Raw genomic sequence first — 21,026 nt, 5'->3', positions numbered from 1 at the left:
TCAGCATCATCTTAAACCCGTGACACTTTCTCAAAAAGTACATAGATGATATATAATCGGTTACTTAAAAATCCTGTTATACGAGTTTCTGTGTGGCATTTAAGAAACAAATGCAAATCGATGGTGTTTTAATGAACCAAGTGTACAAAGATTTCAACTTAAAATCTTACGTCTCTATGTTAAATATATGAAAAAGTGAAAAACAAAAAAAATATGTAGTTCAATAACTAATAAGGAAGCGCTTTTCTTCCGTGGCCCTTGGGATACTTGGGATAAGAATCCACCTTAATCACATCATTTGTATTTTGACGAGTGAGTAATTTTCACCTAATCTAGGTTGATAGGTTTTACCATCATCTTCGGGAGTAGGTTTCGCTGTAGGTCTTCCATAAGGTGGCGCTCCAAATCGAAGTAAACATTTCGGTTGCGGGCATCTTCCAGTAATTGACGCCACATGTCCACAGACTGAAAACATTTAGAGTTTAAAAATAGATTTTAAAAAATACTTAGCACTGGACCCTTACCCTCAAATCATCAAAATTTCCACATATTACTAAACAACGTCTTGGCCTTGTCAGCGCTACATTGAGTCGCTGATAGTTGGTGAGGAAGCCGCAACCACGTGTCCTGGCATTAGAAATTATTATCACATCCGTTTCCAGTCCTTGAAACGAGTCTACAGTCAATGGAGTGATATTCATGTGTTTGGGAATAACCTGCGCTAGAGTGTAACATTGTCTTTGGTAGGGCGAGATCAGCCCGTAGCTATACCGCTTGCTGGGCATGTGTTTGTCCATTTCTGTCAGAAGTCTGGCCACAAAGCGGGCCTCCTCGTCATTGCTGATGCTCTTATTTGGACCACCGTTGTTGTCTTGAGTGTATTTCAAATTGATCACGCAGTATGGAATGAAAGGCGTGGACAAACGGCCTGTACACTCAGCATTTATCAAGTGATCCTCGTAGAAGTACTTATTGGGCCAGCGACAAATCTCCGGGTGCATGCGGTATTGCATGCTTAGCTTAAAAATTTTCGTATGCACAAACTGATTGCCTCCCGGCATGTCCAACTGCTTCTGAAGGCTACGCTGAATGCGATGGAACATGGAATTGGACAGACCAAAATCTGTGGCTCTTTTTGACAGGACAACAGCCGGAAGTTGTTGAGTGTCGCCAACCAGTACTAGATGTGTCAGACCAAATCTCATGGGTAGTAAAGTCCAGGGTTCCGTGCACTGGGTGGCCTCGTCGATGATGCAGATGTCGAAGAAATCCACGTAGTTGGCCAGTTTTACACACGATGAGAGCGTTGTGCAGATGATGTTGGCCTGGGCCAAGCACATGTGTGAAATTTCATATTCCTCCCTCTGTGTCAGAGGCGGATCCAGCTGTTCGCTTATCAACTGAAGCTGTCTTTCCTTCTGGTGCAACTGCTGCTGCAGGTATGTGCTCGTGAGATTGACCTTCTGCTTCAACTGATGGATTTCCACCTTCAGATCGATATGTTGCTTCTTCAGGATTTCAGCGTTCTCAGGGCTAAGGCGTTGTAACTTTTTAGTTTTGGCATTCTGGAAATGCGCCTCTAGCGAAAAAGGTCGCGAGTACTGGGTCATCTTTTCGTGCATCCCATATCGCAGAAGATGAAAGCGGTCACGGCTCATCACACGTAATATTCCACCCAATATACCAACAATATGATCTACAGCCGTGTTGGAATGAGCACATATCAAGATCTTGCGATCTAGTTTCTTAGCAGCATTTCCATACAGAGTTTGAAGACAAATTTCTGAAATAAGCTTCGACTTTCCAGTTCCAGGAGGTCCCTGGATCAATGTGAGACTTGGTTGTAAGTCATCAATAATTCTCTGATAGGTGCGAAGGCAAATGTTCTCCTGATTTTCATTTAGTTTGCTAAAACCTTTAAAGGTGAACGGCTGCTTTGGCAGTGAAACCTCATTCACTGTTTGCGTGGGTTTCATGATTCGACGACAGAGCGGAGAGGTAGAGAGCTGATGAACGGCACTTAAAGCTCCCAATTCCACCCTGACGCTGTCCACGACTGGACGTGCTTTCAACTGATTCACTCTATTAATACTTTCTTCGGATCTATCCTGCATCAAAATCTCAAATGTTAATTCGAAGACTTTGCCTAAAAGGTTAGAAAACCTATTAATATAAGTAATAATAAAACATAAGGGTTAACTTACCTCCGACACACTTAATGTCAATAAGATACGCAAAGGTCTCGAGCAGTTGGCTACCACTGGAAAGGGTGTAGAGTACAAATTTGCCATGGGGTCTGCTACTGACTGAAAGTGGAAAAAAGCATGAAAATACTTTAAGAGCAAATTAAAATTTTTTAAATTTTAACGTTTACCTCTGGTAATCAAACGGTAGCAGTTATCCTGTATTTTGACTTCTTTTAATTCTACAGGAAAAGTGTGTTCGTTGTTCATTTTGTAGTCATTTTCAATGGTAGTGAGCAACTCTAGCTTCATTAACGGTACAAATGTCCTTAAAAAATAGATACATAGTAAACAGATATATATGTTATGATAAAACGTCATTAAACTTACTCCCTGTAGTTCTTGAAACTTTCAAATTCATGCGGTATCGGTAGTAGGACGTCTTGATCGGCCACCGCATCTACGCTTCCGAGCTTTAGCCACTGGTTTGCCCATTTTAGGATGCTCCGCGAGTGCTGGCGTATGTCATTCACCGGTCTGTTTCCCTTCCGAATCCATTCTCGGCGTTCGCGGTATGAGCTGAGGAAGAGCTTTATGCACTCCTTACGCCCGTGCACTTGTGACGTGGCCCCCTTTACCTTTTCAATCTCGTGTATTATGATATTATCGTTAAAATGTACTTTTCTTAACTTTTTGTGAAGTTTTTTCAAATCTTCGTTTTTCTTATTGTAACGTTCCATTTCTGCAAAGGTAACCTTGTTACAGGTACGTTGATTTCTAGCCCTCTCAGCCGCTTTACGTTCCACTGGGCGAGAGCATTGCGGCTGTGGATTAAGGACGGCTTCATCGGCAGCCTGAAGCTGCTGTGAGAATGTCTCAATACTGTGGCGCCGTTGTGGGGCTTTAGGCGATGGTTTAATGTTATCTTTCCTCGCCACTTTGGCGATAGGACCACTCACACCTTTGGTAAGGAATTCCCCGCGATTCGAGTTGTGGACAGTTGGCACGCTTGTGGCGATCTTTCTTTTATTGGTCTTTGAGCCTTTCTCCAGTTCCTTAGGTTTCTCACTTAGCTTCTTGAGAGCGTCCCGGCGATTTTCTTTTATTTTTTCATTTTCTTTTTTCTTGTCTTTAGGTTTTTGCTTCCACTTGGCGTTCATATTGGCGTGATAGTCAATGGAACGCTGTCGTTCTATCACATTTTCCTTACGTTTAATCTCTGCCGAAACTCCTCGCAGCTTGCCGCGATTCATAGGCAAGGACGGTGCCTCAATTATTGTAGGTTTGCCTCGCAGACTCAGCTCATCAGACTTCTGAATTTTACTAGAAGTATCGGTATCCGTCTTATTGTTAGGATTATAAGTTGCCAAAGTCTCAGGACGGTCACTACAGCATGATTTTGAACGATTCAGTAGGCGCGGACTTCGTTTTAATGGACTTGAAGCTGTAGAGGGAACAGCATTGACTTGCTTGGTCGGAGAAGCCTTTTTAGTTTCCTTAACTTCAGTCGTTAACGCTTGAAACTCTTCTCGACTTTGTATTGTCTTGCGTCTGCCGCATATCGATGCACCTTTTGTATTGTTGGATTTGGTTTCCTTTGTTGTTGGAGCCTCCAGTGTTACTACCAATTCCAGACGGCTGTTATCTGTCCATTCATTTTGATTCTCAGCTTTTTTATCTTTTTCCGCTTGCAGTTCATCTAATTTTACTGGTCGGTCCATATAGCATGATTTTGAACGGCTGCGAAACAGTTTTTTGGGTGGCTCCACTTTGTCGATTACATTGGAAGTGAGTGACTTTAAACTGGAATTTAACAACTCATCCAGAGAAGTTGTTGACTTGAATCGCTTACTGAATGGGAGCTCTTCCTTTTGAGGACTGATGACCTTCGATTCATCTGGGCAAGTTGCCTTCCGACGCTGTTGTATTTTGCCCTCTTGGGTTTCAGCGTGTTTGTCCTTATAATCTACTAGTGCCTTCTTCGAAGTTTTTAAGCAAGATTTGGGTTTAGAGTTAATTGCGTCACTATCCTTGTTGGCCCCTGACATATTGTTAATGTCTGCAGTCGAGCTTACATTGTCTGTCGGTTCATTGTTCTTACTTCGTACCAAGGATTCTTGAACAGGGAGAGGATCCGACGTCGTGCTGTCGGCTGTGGTGAAACAGACAGATAAAAGGGAAACATACATGTTAAGAAGTTAATGTGTACAAAAATTTAATTTTTAGTGTGATTACCTCGACGCACAACATGATCATTAAAAGTCTTTTTGGTGCCAATAACTTCGGCGGAGATTTCATCTTCACTAGAGGACGATATACGTAGTGCCCTTGTCGGTTGTTTTGTTCTCATCTCCAGATCTGAGTCATTGTCATCAACCATTGGGTAGGTTTGTGACATTTGTATAGTGTCTGGAACTACTTTTTGGCTGAGCCGCTTGGACCAGTCGGCGACCTTGTCGTACAACTCATCGTCAGAGGAGTCGCTGATGTAGACGTATGTTTCCGACGTTGGAGAATCTCGAGCCATATCATCCATGGCAGTGGACTTAAGGAAGTCCTCTTCGCCATCGCTAAAGTCCATTTCGGCTTTCATTTCCTTCAGTACTGCTTGAGACATGGCGTAACTCTCGTCGTAATCATCTTCGTTGACTACTTCCTGCGGCCCTGGCACCTGTCTCTTATCTTCATCAGTATCCAGTTCAATACAATCGCCGTCTTGAATTTTTAATTTAGTAATTGCACTGCTCGAAGCTTTGTTGCTTAGCTGGTTGTACAGATAAGGGTTTAATGCAAGCACAGAGTCTAGAATGGCATCGTTAGCCTCTCCAAAGATGTTTGTTATCTCCTCCGTTGTTTGCTTTACAAACTCCTGTTTTACATCGTTTATTTTCGGTAAGTGTAAGCCGGAACTCGAAGGCTGCTCCTTCTCTGCGTCATTCATGGAAGTATTTGGTAATTGCTGTCTGAGATTAAATTCTGTGGGTTGATGAACATTCGGACATCGTATGGCGGGCAGTGGGGTTGTATCGTCATCATCGGATGACAGGATGATCTCAGGGACCGTGGGCTTCAATTTTTTCAGATAGAAAATTGCATGAATGCTTGTAACTTTTTCGACTGCTGACGCAGGAAGACCCAGACCAATGACGGAGCCCTCTGCGACGGTTATACTGTTAACCTTGCCATATATTTTACCCTCATTGATAAATACACCATTCAAGGTGTGCTAATGAAAACGAAAGAAATTCAGTATAAGGGTTATGGACAATTCTGTTAGCTAGGATATCTTACCAGTGCTTTCACCACTACGCCCATATCACTGACTATGATCTCCGCGTGCTCACGGGACACATATTGATAGTTTGCACCCAAAACTATTCTGCAGTTTGAGTGGCGACCCACCAAGTTGGTACCGTTGTGCAGGATTATACGGTTGCCCGTAGTAATGTGTTCCAGATACCACACAGTGCTCATCTTTCTGGCTTTTCTCTGCTATAGAAAACAATATAATCCTTGAATAAGAATAAACATTACCATTCCCATCATGCACAGAAAGCATCGTAGATTCTAACAAGTGGTCGGAAAATGGTGCATTGATTTTGCAATAATTTAGAGTTCTCATATGACATTGCACTGCATTAAAATGCTCTCTCAGCCACTTTCCATTTCTAAGATAAATATTTGTTATTTACTTGTTAAAACATCAAAATGCGTGTTTTGGTCCTCTCTCCCATACACAACAATCTGTTTTGATCTGTATGCACTTAAGCCAAATTGCAGTGTTTGAAAGCGATTAAAATCAGTCCAGCTGTATTATAACGGTTATATAGTCGGCATGTCTTTTGACTCTAAAATAAATAACATTTCTTCGATGGCAAAATAAATTAAAAAAAATAAAACCTTAAACCATTATTTCAGATCAAAAATTGAAGAAAAATTTAAAAGAATATAAACAGCCAAATAGAAGATTTTAAATTACCTCAGCAATAGAGCAGAGGCTCAAACCTGGTTGCATACACGGTATGCGATGTTTTGGGACTTCGCAATACAATACTTCCAAGATGCTAAAGCGGAGACACAAACCTAATTGGAACTTTGCATCGGTGGTATCGGTATTTTATTAAATTCGGGCATTGGTCACACTATCGAGCGCCAAATGGCAAATAAACCAAAATTGTGCAATAAAAGAAATTTGGATTTAGTTGATGAAACAGACAGCGGAAGAGATGCCAAACGGCATTGCACCAAGAGCCCCTTTTGGCCGGACGATGACGACGACGATAGCTTATTTTCCAATGCTAATCTGGAGGATTTGCTAGGCGGGCGGAATGGGGAACTCTTTGGCACGCAGCCACCGACAAGCAACAAGTTGCAGCAAAGTGGATCAGATGATGGCCTCGGACTCTTTGGTGACACATCCTTTCCCTGCACTCAGAAGGTACCGCTTACTGGATCACCACTCGATTTCAACAAACCTAGGGCTCCAACTGATGTCCATCAGATTGATCTGGCGGACGAGAATAACGCGGACGAGGTGTTCAAAAAAATCAACCTTAAAGATCTAAGCATAACCGAAATGGAGGATATATTTCATGGCGCGGAGGACTTTAGTGAACCTATGGTTCAAAATACTCAACTTTTTTTGGAGGCTGTGACTTTTAAAGTGCCAAAGACTCCGGAAAAGCTACTGCCCTCCGTTAAAGACGACTCCATGTCGTTCATTTCAAAATCTGTGATCGAGGGCATAGTGCAGGGCACGCAGTATGTGACCAGTGAAGAGCTAAAGAACCAATCAATTTTAGATCCAGTAAACTGGGAGACCCAAGCTTTTGCGGACTTCGAGAAGGACAACCAAGTCGAAGATAATTTTCCCAGCAAGGGCGAGTTCTATGGCCTGCCAGATAAGGTAAAAAAAATGATACTCGAACACAAAGGAATCAATAGTCTATATGGTATGGCTGATAACTCAACCCAGTATATATATTTATTGACTTAACCCACTTTCTAATCCTATAGAATGGCAGGACGAGTGCCTAAATCTACCTGCTATTAGAAAGCGAAAAAACCTTATCTACGCTCTGCCCACTAGCGGTGGAAAAACTCTAGTGGCTGAAATTCTTATGTTGCGTGAATTACTTTGCCGCGAACGCAATGTCCTGTTTATTCTGCCATATGTGTCTATAGTGCAAGAGAAGGTCAGCGCCATGTCTCCATTTGCCATCGATTTGGACTTTATTGTGGAGGAGTATACGGCAGGCAAGGGCAAATGTCCACCGCTGCCGCGACGTAAGCGCTGTAGTTTGTTTATTGCTTCTATTGAAAAGGGAGCTGTTCTGATGGACAGTTTAATAGACGTACAAAGACCTCATGAGATTGGTCTGGTGGTGGTGGATGAATTGCATTTAATTGGCGAAAAGGGTAGAGGGGCTACCTTGGAGGCATTTCTCACCAAGGTGATGTTTTTGAATGGTAAATAATTTTATTTTCTGCTAACTTTTTGAACTAACTATCTTCTGGTTTTAGCAAACATTCAAATTGTGGGCATGAGTGCGACGATAGGAAATCTCAGCGAAATCTCATCCTTTCTAAATGCTGATGTCTACACCAGAGGATTCCGACCCGTGGAACTAAAAGAGTATATCAAATGTGGACCGGACTTACTTGAAATCAACTCCGCTGGTCAATCGCTGGAGGAAATCTTCGTCCCAAGTCGAAGTGTTGACTATAATGTAACGAATACAAGCTTATAAACTAATAATTAGTTACAGAAAATTAACCATCTCTGCTTTCTATCTGCAGTATAGTGAAGCTGTCCAGCGCGCGGATCCTGACCACCTGGCTGGTTTGATCAGCGAGTGTGCTCCGGAACACTGTTGCCTGGTCTTCTGTCCAAGTCGCAAGAACTGTGAGAACGTAGCGCTACTACTCAGCCGTATAGTGCCAAAACAGAAGTTCTTCGAGCATCGACGTAGCGAAAAGGTAGATCTCATGGATGCCCTAGACAAAATGTGCGGCATACTCAGCCCAGTGTTGGCGAAAACTTTACCCTATGGCATTGCCTATCATCATTCGGGATTGACAACGGATGAGAGGAAGTACATTGAGACTGCGTATCGCTTTGGAGTCGTAACCGTCATCTGTTGTACATCCACTTTGGCCGCTGGTGTGAATCTTCCAGCTAAGAGGGTAATCATAAGAGCTCCCTATGTGGGACAGGAGTTTATGACTTTATGCAAGTATAAGCAAATGGTGGGACGCGCTGGACGCGCCGGCTTGGGTGAAACTGGTGAGAGTATTTTGATAGCCCAGAGCAAAGACAACCTTCAGGTCGGACAAATGCTATTCTCGCCTATGGATAAGGCTCTGAGTTCAATGGATCAACAGGATGCAGTTGGATTGCAAGTAAGTTTTAATCCTACAATATTTTTTATAAAAAAGAACACTTCACTAGAAGCTTCAACCTCCTAATTAGATTTAGCTTTTTCTATACTTTTTACTTACTTACCAGTTTAGATTGATTTTATGACTGAAAATATCTGCCAAAAACTGAGGCCCTATTATAGTATGACAACCAAAGTGCAGGCATCTTAACAAATAAAATGTGATATTTTCTGATATTGAATTGCAATGCAAAAGCAATCTTAATATATACAAAAATTAGATATGGGGTTTTTGTTTATTTAATAAGAACAAAAATACGACTACAAAAAGATATGCGAGGTCTGCTTAACGAGCTAGGAATCGAAGCTTATTGACACTTCTAAAAAAATTCTTTATTTTTAGTCTCTCATTCTCAGTGTGGTTGGTCTGAATCTGGCAGAATGTCGTCGGGACTTGAATCGTTTGGTAAACAGCACCCTGCTGTCTGTGCAGGCTAACTCCCTCGGCTTGGCTGTGGACGAAATAGTTCTCCGCATTCTTCGAGAAATGTTCAAAAATAAAGTGCTCCAGCTAAGTGAACCACCAGCCAAGTCTACGATTAATTCGTCTGAGATAATAACCACGCAGGAAGTAAATCAGACCAATAGACCCGCTGGCGACCGACGTTTGCTTATTGGCCAGTCCACCTCATTTAAGCTAACCAATATTGGAAGAGCTGCCTTCAAGGCGGGTATTGATTTTAAGCGTGCTAATGCCATCCACAGGGAGCTAAAGCTGGCCCAGCAGCAGCTCATCCTGACTAACTACTTGCACTTGTTGTACCTTGTCGTGTGCTTTAATTCTAATGAGAGAGGCGACGAATTGTTTCCGGCAGATGCCAGCATTCTGTTTGGAGTCTACACCTCCCTGCCACCGGATTCACAGACTTTGTTCAAGCAGCTTGGCTTTACAGAAGCCCATGCTGCTAGGCTATTTAAGACGCAGTCGGTACAGGGTCCCTTGTCTCTACAGTTAAATCGACTCTACAAGGTGCTCATCCTGGCGGATATATTAAATCTTGTGCCGCTACCCTCTGTGGCCTCTAAGTACAATGTGGAGCGCGGAACTTTGCAGCATTTGATTAGCCAATCTGTAGCAGCGTCCAGTGCCATTGTCCGCCTGTGCGAGGAACTGGAGGAGTTCTGGTGCTATAAACCATTGTTTGAGCGTATTTTACATAAAATGGATCGCTGTGGTACATTCGAGCTTGAGCCGCTAATGGAACTTCCACTTGTTAAAATTGTGAGTACATATCAGAAAATAAACAAATAAATTTGTATCTAAATTAAGCACTTGATTATTTCTAATCTAGAATCGCGCAAAGCAGCTGTATGCAGCGGGATTTCAAACCATCGAGGATATTGCCAAAGTAAAGCCTGCGGTTTTAGTGCAATCTCTAGAGCACATGCCCCTTAGAGTGGCCAAAGAAATTGTCTCGGCAGCTAAGGTGCTTTAAGTTTGAGTTTTAAGTTTAAATACTTATCCAAACAATTTGTATTTGTGCTAATATCTTACGCTTTTTCAGATCATATTAATGAAGAAACTTGACCATCTCGAGGAGGAAACGGAGAACCTCAAAAACTGCCTAGAGAAATCCAACAAGGACTAGCCGGAACCCATTCCAAGTAAAAAAGTAGATGATGTAGGTTTTTAATTTATTTCAGTTTTTGTTTTGATTGTTATGCACTCCGACTTAAGTCTTGGATCTGGGCTCTCCACAACGAACACGATCCCCGACAAAGCTTAAATATAATAGACAATTTGTATACAAATTGCAATTTTAAATTAACTCATTAAGTATTCGCTCTTTTTAAATGTACATTAAGGACATCGATGCTGCTGTTCCGTTTCGTTCTGTTCTGCTGGATGTTTTATGTTTTGATTTCTGATTTAGCGGAGATAAACGAGTAGGAGGGAGTTAGTTTTATAAACTACTAGATACGAACTAGCAGACAAATTCGCAAGCTGCTACTATCACGACATTTGAGTATTATACAACGTAAATATAAGTAGAGGGTTCAAGACATAGAGCTCATATAGCAAAAATACCATAAGCGATTGCAGGTCTGTTAAAAAGTCTTTTTGCAGAATCAATCTAAAGAGCTCTGAAGTTACTAATCAAATATTATTGCAACGTTAAAGTATTTAACTAAAATATAAAGTTTTATGTTCATTCTATGAGTTAATATCGCTTATGTTGTTTTTGATCTGATATTTCTAAATATGTCCCGAACCTTTTTGAATTATGAGTAGGTTTTTGCGGCTAAACGACTAAGGTAGAGACAGATTTGTTTAAGAAGTTGGAGCCGTGCACCAAATTGGAACTCTCCTTGTGTTGGGGAAACTTATTTACAGCTGAAGAAACTGCAATCCAAAAATATGATAGTTAAGATCTTACATTTTGAAATTAAACTAAAACTAACCTTATTACAAGCGAACTTTTCAGTAGGCAAAGTCGTCGTAGAAATGCTGGGCAATTCGTCCGCCCGCCGGCTGGTAGCTCCGGCTCACTCCCGACCCGGAGATGGCTCCTCCGCTGGACGGTCCGCCGGTTGCTCCTCCGGCAGCAGCGTATTCGAGTCGATGTGGACGCGCGGCTTGCGCCGGGACAACAGCCCGCCGGCGTATATCTGTCGACGAGAAATAGGAATCACTATGATAGCTCGCTGGTTGCGACTGCGATGCGGATGCTGATGCGGATGCTGATGCTGAAGCAGATGTTGGTGATTGATACGCTGGCTGATAGGCAAATGGATTATATGCGCTGGCATATTGGCGCTGCGATTGCTGCTGCTGCTGCTGATATGGAAGCTGATGCAAATGTGGATGCGAATGCTGGGGCGAGAGCGGTTTGAGCGTGGGATCGAGGGCATCGTTCAGCGTCACATCATAATCGTTCTCGTAGAGCTCGTCGAGATTTAGCTTGGGACGCTGCGGCTCCACTCGCTTTGGTGTGGTGGGCAGGGCACTGCGAGGCGGAAGTGTTGTTCTGGGTGGACTGGGCGATGGAGGTGGCTCCACCTCGTCATCTTCCCCACTATCAGGACTTCCCCTTAGCAATGGAGCCCCATGCTCGAGAAGACGCACTCCTGAAATGGTGGAACCCATGTCGATGGGGGTGCTATCTGTGGTGGGCAGTGGTTTCAATGCCACGCCCACCGGTTGTAGACCTCGGGGCAGATATGGACTGCCACCCCTGGAGGGCAGGAAAGGTCGCTTGACCACACGTACCGATGAAGGACGCTGGGAATTGCCAGCGCCTACGTTTCGCCCGCTCAATGAATTGGCTCGCGTTCTGGGGGCTGGGGCTTCTTCTGCGACCGGCTCCACTGGGTGCTCCAGCTCCTCTTCTTCCTCAATAATTGGCTTGCGAGGACGCGGTGCCAATGTTGTCTTCCGGGTGGTTGTCTTCGATCTCAGTCTCTGGTTTCTCAAAGGAGCTGCTGTGGAAACGGGTGCCGGACTCTCCTCATAATCTTCATCCTCGAAGTCCACGTCGGCTGCCGGAGTACGGGATCTGGGAGCCAAAGGACGCTTACGTTTTCTCAACGGTTCTTGATCCGCCGGCTCGTAGTACTCCTCATCGGCAGGCTTCTTATCCGTCACTGGTTTGCGCAACGTGGTTCTCGTGGGCTTCTGCTCTACTCGAGGTGCTGGCGGACGCCTTCGAGGGGTGTTCCTAGCTGGAGGTTGCTCGTAATCCTCGTCTGCCTGCTCTTCAGGGTAATCTTCCTCCTCTTGGGCACTGTTGGACGGTGCCTGTGTGGTGGCCGTGATCTTCTGCACTGGATAGGAGAACTTTTTCTTCTCATTGATGGGAACAGGTCGAGCGATCCTTGGCGGAGCCCGTGGACGAGCATACACGGAAGAAGATGCCGCCTTGGGGGTTATGAATTCAGTTAGTGGTTTTGGAGTTGTCTTAACCTTTTGAGGCGTTTGCTCTTCAGCGGCCTCTTCCTGATCGGCACCGCCATATGGTTTTTCATATTCGTCCAGGTCATCCAAAGCGGATGATGGCGTTGTCCTTTCCTTTTCAATACGTCTCCTGCCCAGCGGACGATCTTCGTTGAAGCTGCGGCGTTCTTCCACGCGTCCTGGTTTCCTGGGCGATACCTTTCGACCAGACGGTCCCGCAGTGGGTTTACCTCTTGACCTTTTACTCGGCCGTTCGTCATAGTCCTCCTCCTGAGTCTCCTCCTCATCGCGGTAACGATTCCTGTTTCGTCTAATAGGCTTCTTAGCTTCCGCCCGCTTTTCATCATATTCATCATCGTAGTCCAGTTCCACTTGGGGTTTCCTTTGACGGGGTCTTGGCTTGGGTCGTCTGACGGGACGCTCCTCATAGTAATCGTCTTCGTACTGATCCTGATCCTCGTAGTAGTAGTCGTCTATGGGTCTGCGGTTATAGGGCCGCCTTAGCGGACGTTGTGGTCTCTGAGGTCGACGGCGAGGAGGAGGTGCTTGAGTGGGTGGCGCGGGCGTTGTTGTGGTGCTCGTGGATGTGGTAGTGGTGGCCATATAGAGCTCATCGTTCCTGTTAAGAAAGATGAAAGTATATATATATTATAAAGAGCTCACTAAGCATAAAAGATACGCTTTTTATACGATTTTGATCAACGCTTGATTATTTAATTAATGCAGACATGTTCAAATAAATAGTAATTTGTTATATTTTATGCATCCATCCACGCTTGATTGTGTACCAAATTGAGATAATTAAGATATTATCATAACTTAACTTAAAATATTTAAAAAGTGGCCCCAAAACTGCTGATGAATTTGATGCTTTATCAAGGGGATTCCCCTGGAGAGGTCTCACCTGTTCCAATATTTCTGTGATCCCTCGCAGTCAACGTCGGATGCAAAGTGGCAGATGAAGGTGCGCTGGTCGAAGGCCGTGAAGTTGGCGCACAGAAAGTCGTGTCTTATGCCATAGACGCAGTGGTGGTAGATCTGCAACGATTCCAACTCTGTTTAATCACATTTGGCCATAACTAATCCACTCTGTTAGCCATCGTTTAGCGCTTCTTTTTGCCCGCTTTTGAGGTCAAGATCGAGGCGCAAACAAGTTTTTGTTTTTGGCGTCACGTCGCCGGTTGAAAAAGAGAAATTGCTGGACATGCACAGAGGGATTGGGGTTGGGTTGGGTTGGGCTTGGTTGGTCTAGGTCTGACGACCAATTATGTTACGTCGCATTCGGCCAGACAAGGTCACGCCGGCTCACTCACCTGACACTTGTACTCGATGGAGGCATAGAAGCCGTCGTGCAGACCCTCGCACTTGAAGTGAATCTCATCCATGGGCGGTACCGTGGACAGGAAGGGATACGTCGATAGGTTGTAGCTGTGAAGAAAAATATAAAGTAAATTGTAAGTGTTTTAATATTTACTGATAACTAACAAAATTCCTTCTTTTAGCAACTTACCCCCTCAGTTCCCTGGGCAGGTTGGGATCCCAAATATAATCGATCTGCGGGATGCCCGTCAGCTTAGAATTCTTCGACAAAGTGCCATTATCCGACTAGAAAAGGGTTATATACAAATGAGAATCATAAGGAAAACGGTTACAATGTCCACCCACCTTGCTACTATCACCGCCATCTCCGCTGGGAACCGGCTGCTCCTCCTCCACTTCCTCCTCCTCAACAGCTGTCGATTCCGTCGTAGTGCTGGTGGTGCTGCTCGTGGAGATGGGAGTCTTGGCAATGGACACCTTCTTAAAGGGCAGGGCAGCTTCTGTGGAGGCCAACAGGCTCAGCAGCAGTACTAAATCGAACGGAAAACGTAATTTAAATTAATTAAAACTTAACAGCTGCCAAAAATTGCATAACATAAGGTAAGGGTAAGGATTGGTATTATGTCATGGTCCGGTTCGAACAACAAGATAAAGTGCTTTTTTGGGTTAAGTTGAGTGTCCTCCAATTCAAATCGATCCGACTCACCTGTTGCTGTCATTAACAGCCAGCCTTTGGCTTTTTTCATCTTGAAGGCTTCAGTTCTCTGGTTGCTTGCTAACTGAAATGAAAAATGTACAAAATATTATGTAAATTTGTGAGCTTTGGACACACCTCCTCCACTCTTGTGGAAGATTTATGTTCTATCGAAGTCGTTGAACGCTTTCAAAGGGAACGAGAAATAAAAGAAACCTCTTCGGTATTCTTCCTCTTTGATGGTTTTGAATTGAGTTGTAAGCTCAAAAGTTCTGGATTTAATAATATGTTAATAATCAAATCACGTGCCATGATTAACGTTACTTTCCGTGCTTGTCATTCAAGTCGGGAAGGGTCTAAAAGAGGGGAGTTCATTAGCAGGCGACTGCCTCTTGCAGAAATGCATTCTATCCAAAATTGGTTGTAGAAAGTGTTCTTTGCTTAACTTTTGTATTTGGTTAGCTTTTCGATTTTGTTTTCTAAAGTTTTGGTCAAAGCAAAGAAGTGAAATTTCACTGGAAGGGAGACCTTTTTAGACTTCTAGTGTTTGGATTGAAAGTCTATATAAATATAAAATGTTCAAGTGGCATTTACGTCAATTTATCGAAATACTTTAAATAGATTCCTATTTTCGATAATAAATTTATGTCTTCTTGTCAAACTAAACTTAAAACAAACTACAAGCCTTAATGAGTCTGTTAAAAGTATATTTGTTGGGCTTTAAATATGTGCCTTAGCAGAAACCTGCAATCTTATTATACTTAAAAACAACAACATCATTTTTCAAATGAAAACGATTGACAAAATCCACAATGATTCACCATAAAAACATAGCTCCCTTTCTTAACAAATCGATCAGTTAACTAATGCAATCAGTGCAAATTTGGTGGTCACACTTATTGTGTACCCTCTGATCAGCTTCACTTTCCGATTTCCGTCTCGGGTGACTCGTGGGTAATTGCATAATTAGGTTTGGCAGCCTTCAATGTCACTTCGGTTTGGGTTCGACTTACGTAAGGAGAGCGTTTGGTTGGTTGGCTGGGCGAAATTGAAAGGGTGGTGGCCACCGCACTGCTGGCAAATAAATAAGTAAATACTTCGGCCACATAATAAACACAATGCATAACTATAACAAATTGAAAAGCAAGCGAGTAAAAAAAAATATACTTTCATTTCCAATGCGTTTTTACGCCCAGAAATTGAATGCAAAACGCTTGGCTCGGTAAAGATCATTGGAGCATTGTAATTTGGCAGTCGATAGCAAAAAACTTAAATGCAATTTGTTTCTCCCCAAATAAAGTATTTTTATTGTGCATTGTTTTAGGCGGAGGTCTCCTTGGGCTAACACACGGGGCGTATATTTGATGGGCATTGCGGATTGCCTCCTCCATCGCCAGTTTCAGTTTATGCATGGCACAATTTTTCTGCTCAGTTTTAGTGCCCATGAGTTCAAAGATTTGGCCGATCACACCCTGTTTTTGTGTTGCCGTTGTTTAACCAAAAAGTGTGTCGTGCATTTTAAGTGGTGATTTGATTGGATTTGATGTCTCTCGGCCTGTCTCATTGAGTGTTTGCCAGTCTGTTTGTGTGTCCCAGCTGGTTTGCACTTTTTGACATTTCGCCCGACTGCGTGGGCCGAGTGCGCGGATAAATATCTGACTAAATATGATAATGGTTTCTGTTTTGATGGAGATAACAACTTTGATGGAAATGAATGCCTCACTCGAAATGTCAAAGGGTTCTTGGAGCAAAAGCAAAAGCAAAAGCGATTGTAAAATATTTAATTGTTTTCGCAGATTTGTGGGCGTTGGGTTTGTTGATTCTGCCGTTGGAGTCTTAAACTTTAGTCTGAATAACTCCAGTTCTAACTCTATCAACTTACGATATTAATATTAAGTAAAGTGATATTTTAATCATACTTTAGCGTAGGTGGTTCTACTTTAGAACATGTGCCTATGGTAAACTTCTAAACGAATCATAAGCTGCCCAAAATAATACACATATAACCATGTTTACACACAGGCCCACACACACACAGCTCACAGCTCTCATACCGAAACCTTCCATCCATCAACGTCTGTTTAGTTTTTCCCATTCATGAACGTACATCATGGCCCATGCCCATTTCCATGTCTTGGCTAAAAGATAAGGTCAGCTTAGCCGTCAGGTGCCTTCGAAAATCGGTGATAAATTGCCCTATGCTAAGCAAACTTAATTTATGGCTCTGCTTTTTTGGTACATACATAATTTCGAATTTAGTGCAGCACATTGTCCGTAAATTTAAAATATTAACTTATTAATTTCGGACATCTAATCTTTTACAGCCTCTGGATGAGAGCGAGGGACGAGACAGTAAATGATGTCTCGAAAAGTCGATGCCTAGCAGGTCTTATTGTCTTGGCCAAGTTCAAATTCAAGGCTAAGCACGATGACAAATACCGGTGAGTTGTTATTTTTGTAGCTGGCTTTGTTTTGGAACTAATTGATGGATCTTTAGACACGTTCGACTGCAGCCAAATAACCAGATAACAGAGAAAAAACGGAAACAATAAAAAAGATCTGGATCTGGTTTAGGAAATTCATTTATAATTTGCCCAAAGGCAGTGGAATTTATTTGATTTTTTAATAGAACATTTGCATGAAATACTCATTATAATGGCAAAAATCGTCGGCTGCTTTTCCTTGAAACTTTGCTAATTTTTCCATCTGTTCGGAGATTCTCTGACTTTGAATGGGTTTTTAACAATTTTAAACAATAAAAAGGCGCCTAGAATCAAAAGCCCCGAAGGTTTCGGCCCACACCGACACACAATGAGCAATTAAATTAAAGTTTTATAAGTTGTTGTATCTTAATTTTAATTTTATTGCCTTGCTGTTAGATGCATGCATCATGGCCAAAGGCAAGCGCGTCTGGAGACAAACTCTCGTTTTCATTTACAACTTTATTCGTGCATATTTTGCTTACAAATTTCTTCGACGTCAACAACGGGTTTTGTGGATCGAAATTTATCACCCAAAGTGGTCGCAATCCGGTTGCACGATAGAAACAGAAGTCGGTGACAAGTTTCTTATGGTTGTTATTTTTTCTTCTTTTTTTTTTGTCAGTCTGCCATCATCTCTCTCAGCCAGCTAGTTGCCAGCTGGCCCATACAAGTTTCTGGCTGTCATAAGAAATTAGCATCTTTATAAGATGTTATGAGAGCTCGGCTTTGGGCACTTTCAAGGTCGGCTTTTTTTTTTGTTTTTGTCTGGTTTATTGGTGCAGTGCAGACTTTAAAAGTCGACCGTTTTTCATGGCACCCAATGGCACCAAATCATTTTTCGAAATCTTCGGAAATGTGTGAAGTTTTTTACGGCTCAGTTGGTTTTATAGTTGCTATACCTTTAATCGTCGTTTAGTTTATATGAATTATTAATTAATACAGTGACGCAGGTTAGTAGATCACAGGAAGGGGAAGCTTGTTCTTAGATGGTTAATCAGAATCAACGGACTATGACTTAAGGAAACTATAACAGTTGCTAAAGAGCCTTGAAAAATGTTTTATAAACTTCTGGGAAAAACTACTTATTAGATTATTTCCTTTGATTTGTACTTATGCTAGTATCATGTGACAAAAGTGTAAAACATTTTCTTGGCTTAATTGAATTTGTATTCATTAAACATTTCATTATTCTCAGAACTCATTTACTGACTGAATCATTAATGAAAACAGCAGAATTTGAGACGTTTTTTGATTGTTATTTTGCATGTTTCTAAGAAGCCTTGTACTTCCAAGAAAAGTCAAATGTGTTGACATATTGAGAAAAAAATTGAATAACATTTGAGTTCATTTCTTAGCCTTTAATTTTGATTCATGTAAATTTATTTCTTGCTGTTTTGGCACTAATTTCTTTTTTTAAACGACAATCTTAACTGCCATGATTTACCATATCTCTAACCTAAATCTGTGACGAACATGGACCCCATTAGGAGCTTTTCTCGGCTTTTCTTTGGCTCTTTGCATTACACAGCATCTTCATGCCCCTCTGAGTCGTTGGCAGCAAGTGAAAACTGAGTTTCCTTTTTTCGCCACATACAAATCAAAATCAATTTGTGTTTGTTTTAGTTTTTAGCTGCTTTTTAGCTTACTCTTTTTGTTTTTTTTTTTTATTTTTTTTGCAATTACCAAAGCTCTTCTGCAAATAGGTTTAATCGCCCATTCCGGTTGGCCAACTTTCTGACTCTGACCTGAACTCGCAAAGAGTTCAGTTCCCAGACGCACAAAAAAGTATTATTTAACTTCTACTTTGCTTTTGGGACAATTAAGCAAATATTATTGTTTAGTTTTTTGTTTTTAATTGTGGAAAACTGTAAGCGGTAGAAGATGGCAAAGAAATGGAGAGTGAAAAGCGCCAAATAAATGGATGAAAGTAAAATTTCAAAATTTCATCTGTTTCTTGTGGCTGCTGTATAGTGTTGTTGTTGTTGTTGTTGTTGCTGCTGCTACTGCTGTTGATGATGATGAAAGTAAAATCTTGGCTCAGTTATGTTGGCCATATTCGTTGGTGTTGTTCGCCGAAGATGCGCAAACCATTTGAACATCTCTCTTCACACAAACACCAATAAAAACTGTAACTGCAAAAGTCAGGGGGGGAGGTGGGTGGCAATGTTTTGTGGCAGCAGTGGAATATCCAACAATGTACGAGGTGGAGAGAAATAATTAGCAACGCCTGAGATCATTTTTGTACTTTTGTGTTGGCAAAACGCCTTTTTGGCCATGAGAGTTGGCGGATTTTAGGGCACAGAAAGAAAAAATCATTGTACATAGGGTGCATATTATTCAAGCAGTTTATTTTTCTTAATTTCTCAAGTCATTTTGATTTAAAAATTTAAAGGAAACAAAGAAAAGTTGATTGAAAAGACTCCCGCTAAGTCTGAACTTAACTTAAATTTTGCATTTTCATTTCAACTGCAATAATAACATTGCTTATTGCTTGAAAATCGTAAAAGGATATTAAACAATAGGCAATTAATATACCTTTTTTATCGTTTAACTTTATTATTTGTTTTTTTACGCTTAATTTGAGTGCAGAATGACTGTTACAGCTTGCAATTGCGATTTGGCTAGTTTTTAAATATTTCGTAGGATTTTTCGATCATATTTCCATCTAATTTAATCTTTAAAAAAATATTATCCTTCTATCCCATCTTCTTTGAATTCAAAAATCATCTTCTCATAATCAAAAACCTTCATAAATTTCTTTCTGTGTAGCAGGAAGGGCAACCAAATTGGTGTTGAGTCCACTCGAGGTGTTTGACTTGTAGATAAGCTCCGCAGGGCCCTCTAACAAGCAGATGCAAATTTTCAAACTTACCTCTTTTCAGTCGATCCAAATTTTAGTTTGTATAATCCACAAAATGGTTTAAAGTTTTCGCATTTGTTTTTGTTTTTCGTTGCTAATGGTGCTTAACGTTTTCCAAAATGTTTCCAGCTGATTTTGCTTAAATTTTATGCGTTTCTTAAATGAACAATAAAAATTTAGACCCATAAAAGTGGCCACTAACACAAAAGCAAACGCACGCAAAATCACACAAAGGCAAAAATCATTTATGTTTTTCTTTTTTTTTTTTTTGCACTTGTATTAATGCTGCAGTTTTCTTTGTGGGCCTGCGTTTGTGTTAGTGCACTTGTGGAAATTTTTATTGTTGTTTTTGACTGATTTTGTAACTGCCTTTGCGGTTATCTCTGTTTAATTCCAACTAAAAGCGATTAGTTTTCATTGATTTATTTTAAGGATTTTCCAGATCATTTTCCACTATTTTAAAAACACTTTTTAGCTATTTTCTAAGCTATATTTATATGGGAATTTTCCATTTATTTCATTGCACTTTTTTTTATATAATTTTTCCAGCTCTCTCACGCACAGAGACACCCGTTTTATATATATATCTTGTACATATATATATATATATATACAACCGATTGTCACGCCCACTTACTTAGAGACCAGCTGTGCTGGCTGCCGTTCACCTGGCTGACCGCTTGCAGACTGAAATTGCAGATCGTATTGGCCAACTCGGAGTTGGCATAAAAATGGGAATTCGGCTGGCTTTGCGTTTGCTTTTCCGTCGAAAGCTCATCGCTCGCTAATTTTGGTCCGTCTGCGCCTCAGAAAACGGGTTTATTGCCGCTTCGATGCCGACTTTGCGCATGCGCAGCACGTTGTCACCGAAGGCGAGGAGAGCCCAAAGAAATCCGGAGACTTTCAGAGAGCCGTATTAGCTGGCTCTCTAAGCCGCCGAGCTTTTCTCGGCTCTGACTTTGTCCATTTTCCTCTGTCAACATTCTGCAATCGAATTGTCTTTGAAATTGTCTTTGTTTTCTTCGCCTTTGTCTTTGCTGACTTTGCTCTGCTTTTTTGAGCGTGCTGCTGCTGCTCACTTGGCGGCTGCCTGATAATCGTGCCTAACAGGTTTATTGATTAAGATTTTTTCAGACCTTTTTTTTCTCGAT

General features: G+C 41.7%; 3 protein-coding genes across 9 annotated transcripts; 1 reads left to right on the top strand and 2 right to left on the bottom strand.

The window, feature by feature from the left end:
• Positions 1 to 111: 111 nt before the first annotated feature.
• On the bottom strand, positions 112 to 5,957 carry LOC108109855 (probable helicase senataxin). Of its 4 annotated transcripts, none has more exons than XM_017218632.2 (8): positions 5,876 to 5,957; positions 5,475 to 5,675; positions 4,419 to 5,409; positions 2,574 to 4,335; positions 2,375 to 2,511; positions 2,205 to 2,306; positions 525 to 2,146; positions 112 to 465 (listed from the first exon to the last, which is right to left on the bottom strand). In XM_017218632.2, the coding sequence occupies exons 2-8, from the start codon at positions 5,655 to 5,657 to the stop codon at positions 328 to 330; spliced, it is 4,935 nt and encodes a 1,644-aa protein (XP_017074121.1). In that variant the 5' UTR covers positions 5,658 to 5,675; positions 5,876 to 5,957; the 3' UTR covers positions 112 to 327. The 4 variants fall into 4 exon arrangements, with proteins under 4 accessions (XP_017074121.1, XP_017074124.1, XP_017074123.1 ...); XM_017218635.2 differs by having other exon boundaries at positions 5,475 to 5,672; positions 5,876 to 5,924; XM_017218634.2 differs by having other exon boundaries at positions 5,475 to 5,695; positions 5,876 to 5,897.
• Positions 5,958 to 6,308: 351 nt separating this feature from the next.
• Positions 6,309 to 10,392, top strand: LOC108109866 (helicase POLQ-like). Its single transcript, XM_017218658.2, has 7 exons — positions 6,309 to 7,135; positions 7,200 to 7,652; positions 7,707 to 7,912; positions 7,983 to 8,585; positions 8,967 to 9,845; positions 9,916 to 10,050; positions 10,129 to 10,392. The coding sequence occupies exons 1-7, from the start codon at positions 6,340 to 6,342 to the stop codon at positions 10,210 to 10,212; spliced, it is 3,156 nt and encodes a 1,051-aa protein (XP_017074147.1). The 5' UTR covers positions 6,309 to 6,339; the 3' UTR covers positions 10,213 to 10,392.
• On the bottom strand, positions 10,247 to 20,650 carry LOC108109867 (serine/arginine repetitive matrix protein 1). Of its 4 annotated transcripts, none has more exons than XM_017218659.1 (9): positions 20,513 to 20,649; positions 19,888 to 20,031; positions 14,545 to 14,617; positions 14,184 to 14,368; positions 14,029 to 14,123; positions 13,832 to 13,946; positions 13,423 to 13,556; positions 11,027 to 13,137; positions 10,247 to 10,967 (listed from the first exon to the last, which is right to left on the bottom strand). In XM_017218659.1, the coding sequence occupies exons 3-8, from the start codon at positions 14,582 to 14,584 to the stop codon at positions 11,046 to 11,048; spliced, it is 2,661 nt and encodes an 886-aa protein (XP_017074148.1). In that variant the 5' UTR covers positions 14,585 to 14,617; positions 19,888 to 20,031; positions 20,513 to 20,649; the 3' UTR covers positions 10,247 to 10,967; positions 11,027 to 11,045. The 4 variants fall into 4 exon arrangements, with proteins under 4 accessions (XP_017074148.1, XP_017074149.1, XP_017074150.1 ...); XM_017218660.1 differs by having other exon boundaries at positions 19,888 to 20,013; XM_017218661.2 differs by lacking the exon at positions 19,888 to 20,031 and having other exon boundaries at positions 20,513 to 20,650.
• Positions 20,651 to 21,026: the final 376 nt, after the last annotated feature.

The sequence above is a fragment of the Drosophila eugracilis genome, unplaced genomic scaffold (genome assembly GCF_018153835.1).
Source record: "Drosophila eugracilis isolate 14026-0451.02 unplaced genomic scaffold, ASM1815383v1 contig_1104, whole genome shotgun sequence".
Taxonomy (NCBI): domain Eukaryota; kingdom Metazoa; phylum Arthropoda; class Insecta; order Diptera; family Drosophilidae; genus Drosophila; species Drosophila eugracilis.
The sequence above is the reverse complement of the archived record's forward strand: the minus strand, read 5'-3'. Positions and strand labels throughout refer to the sequence as shown.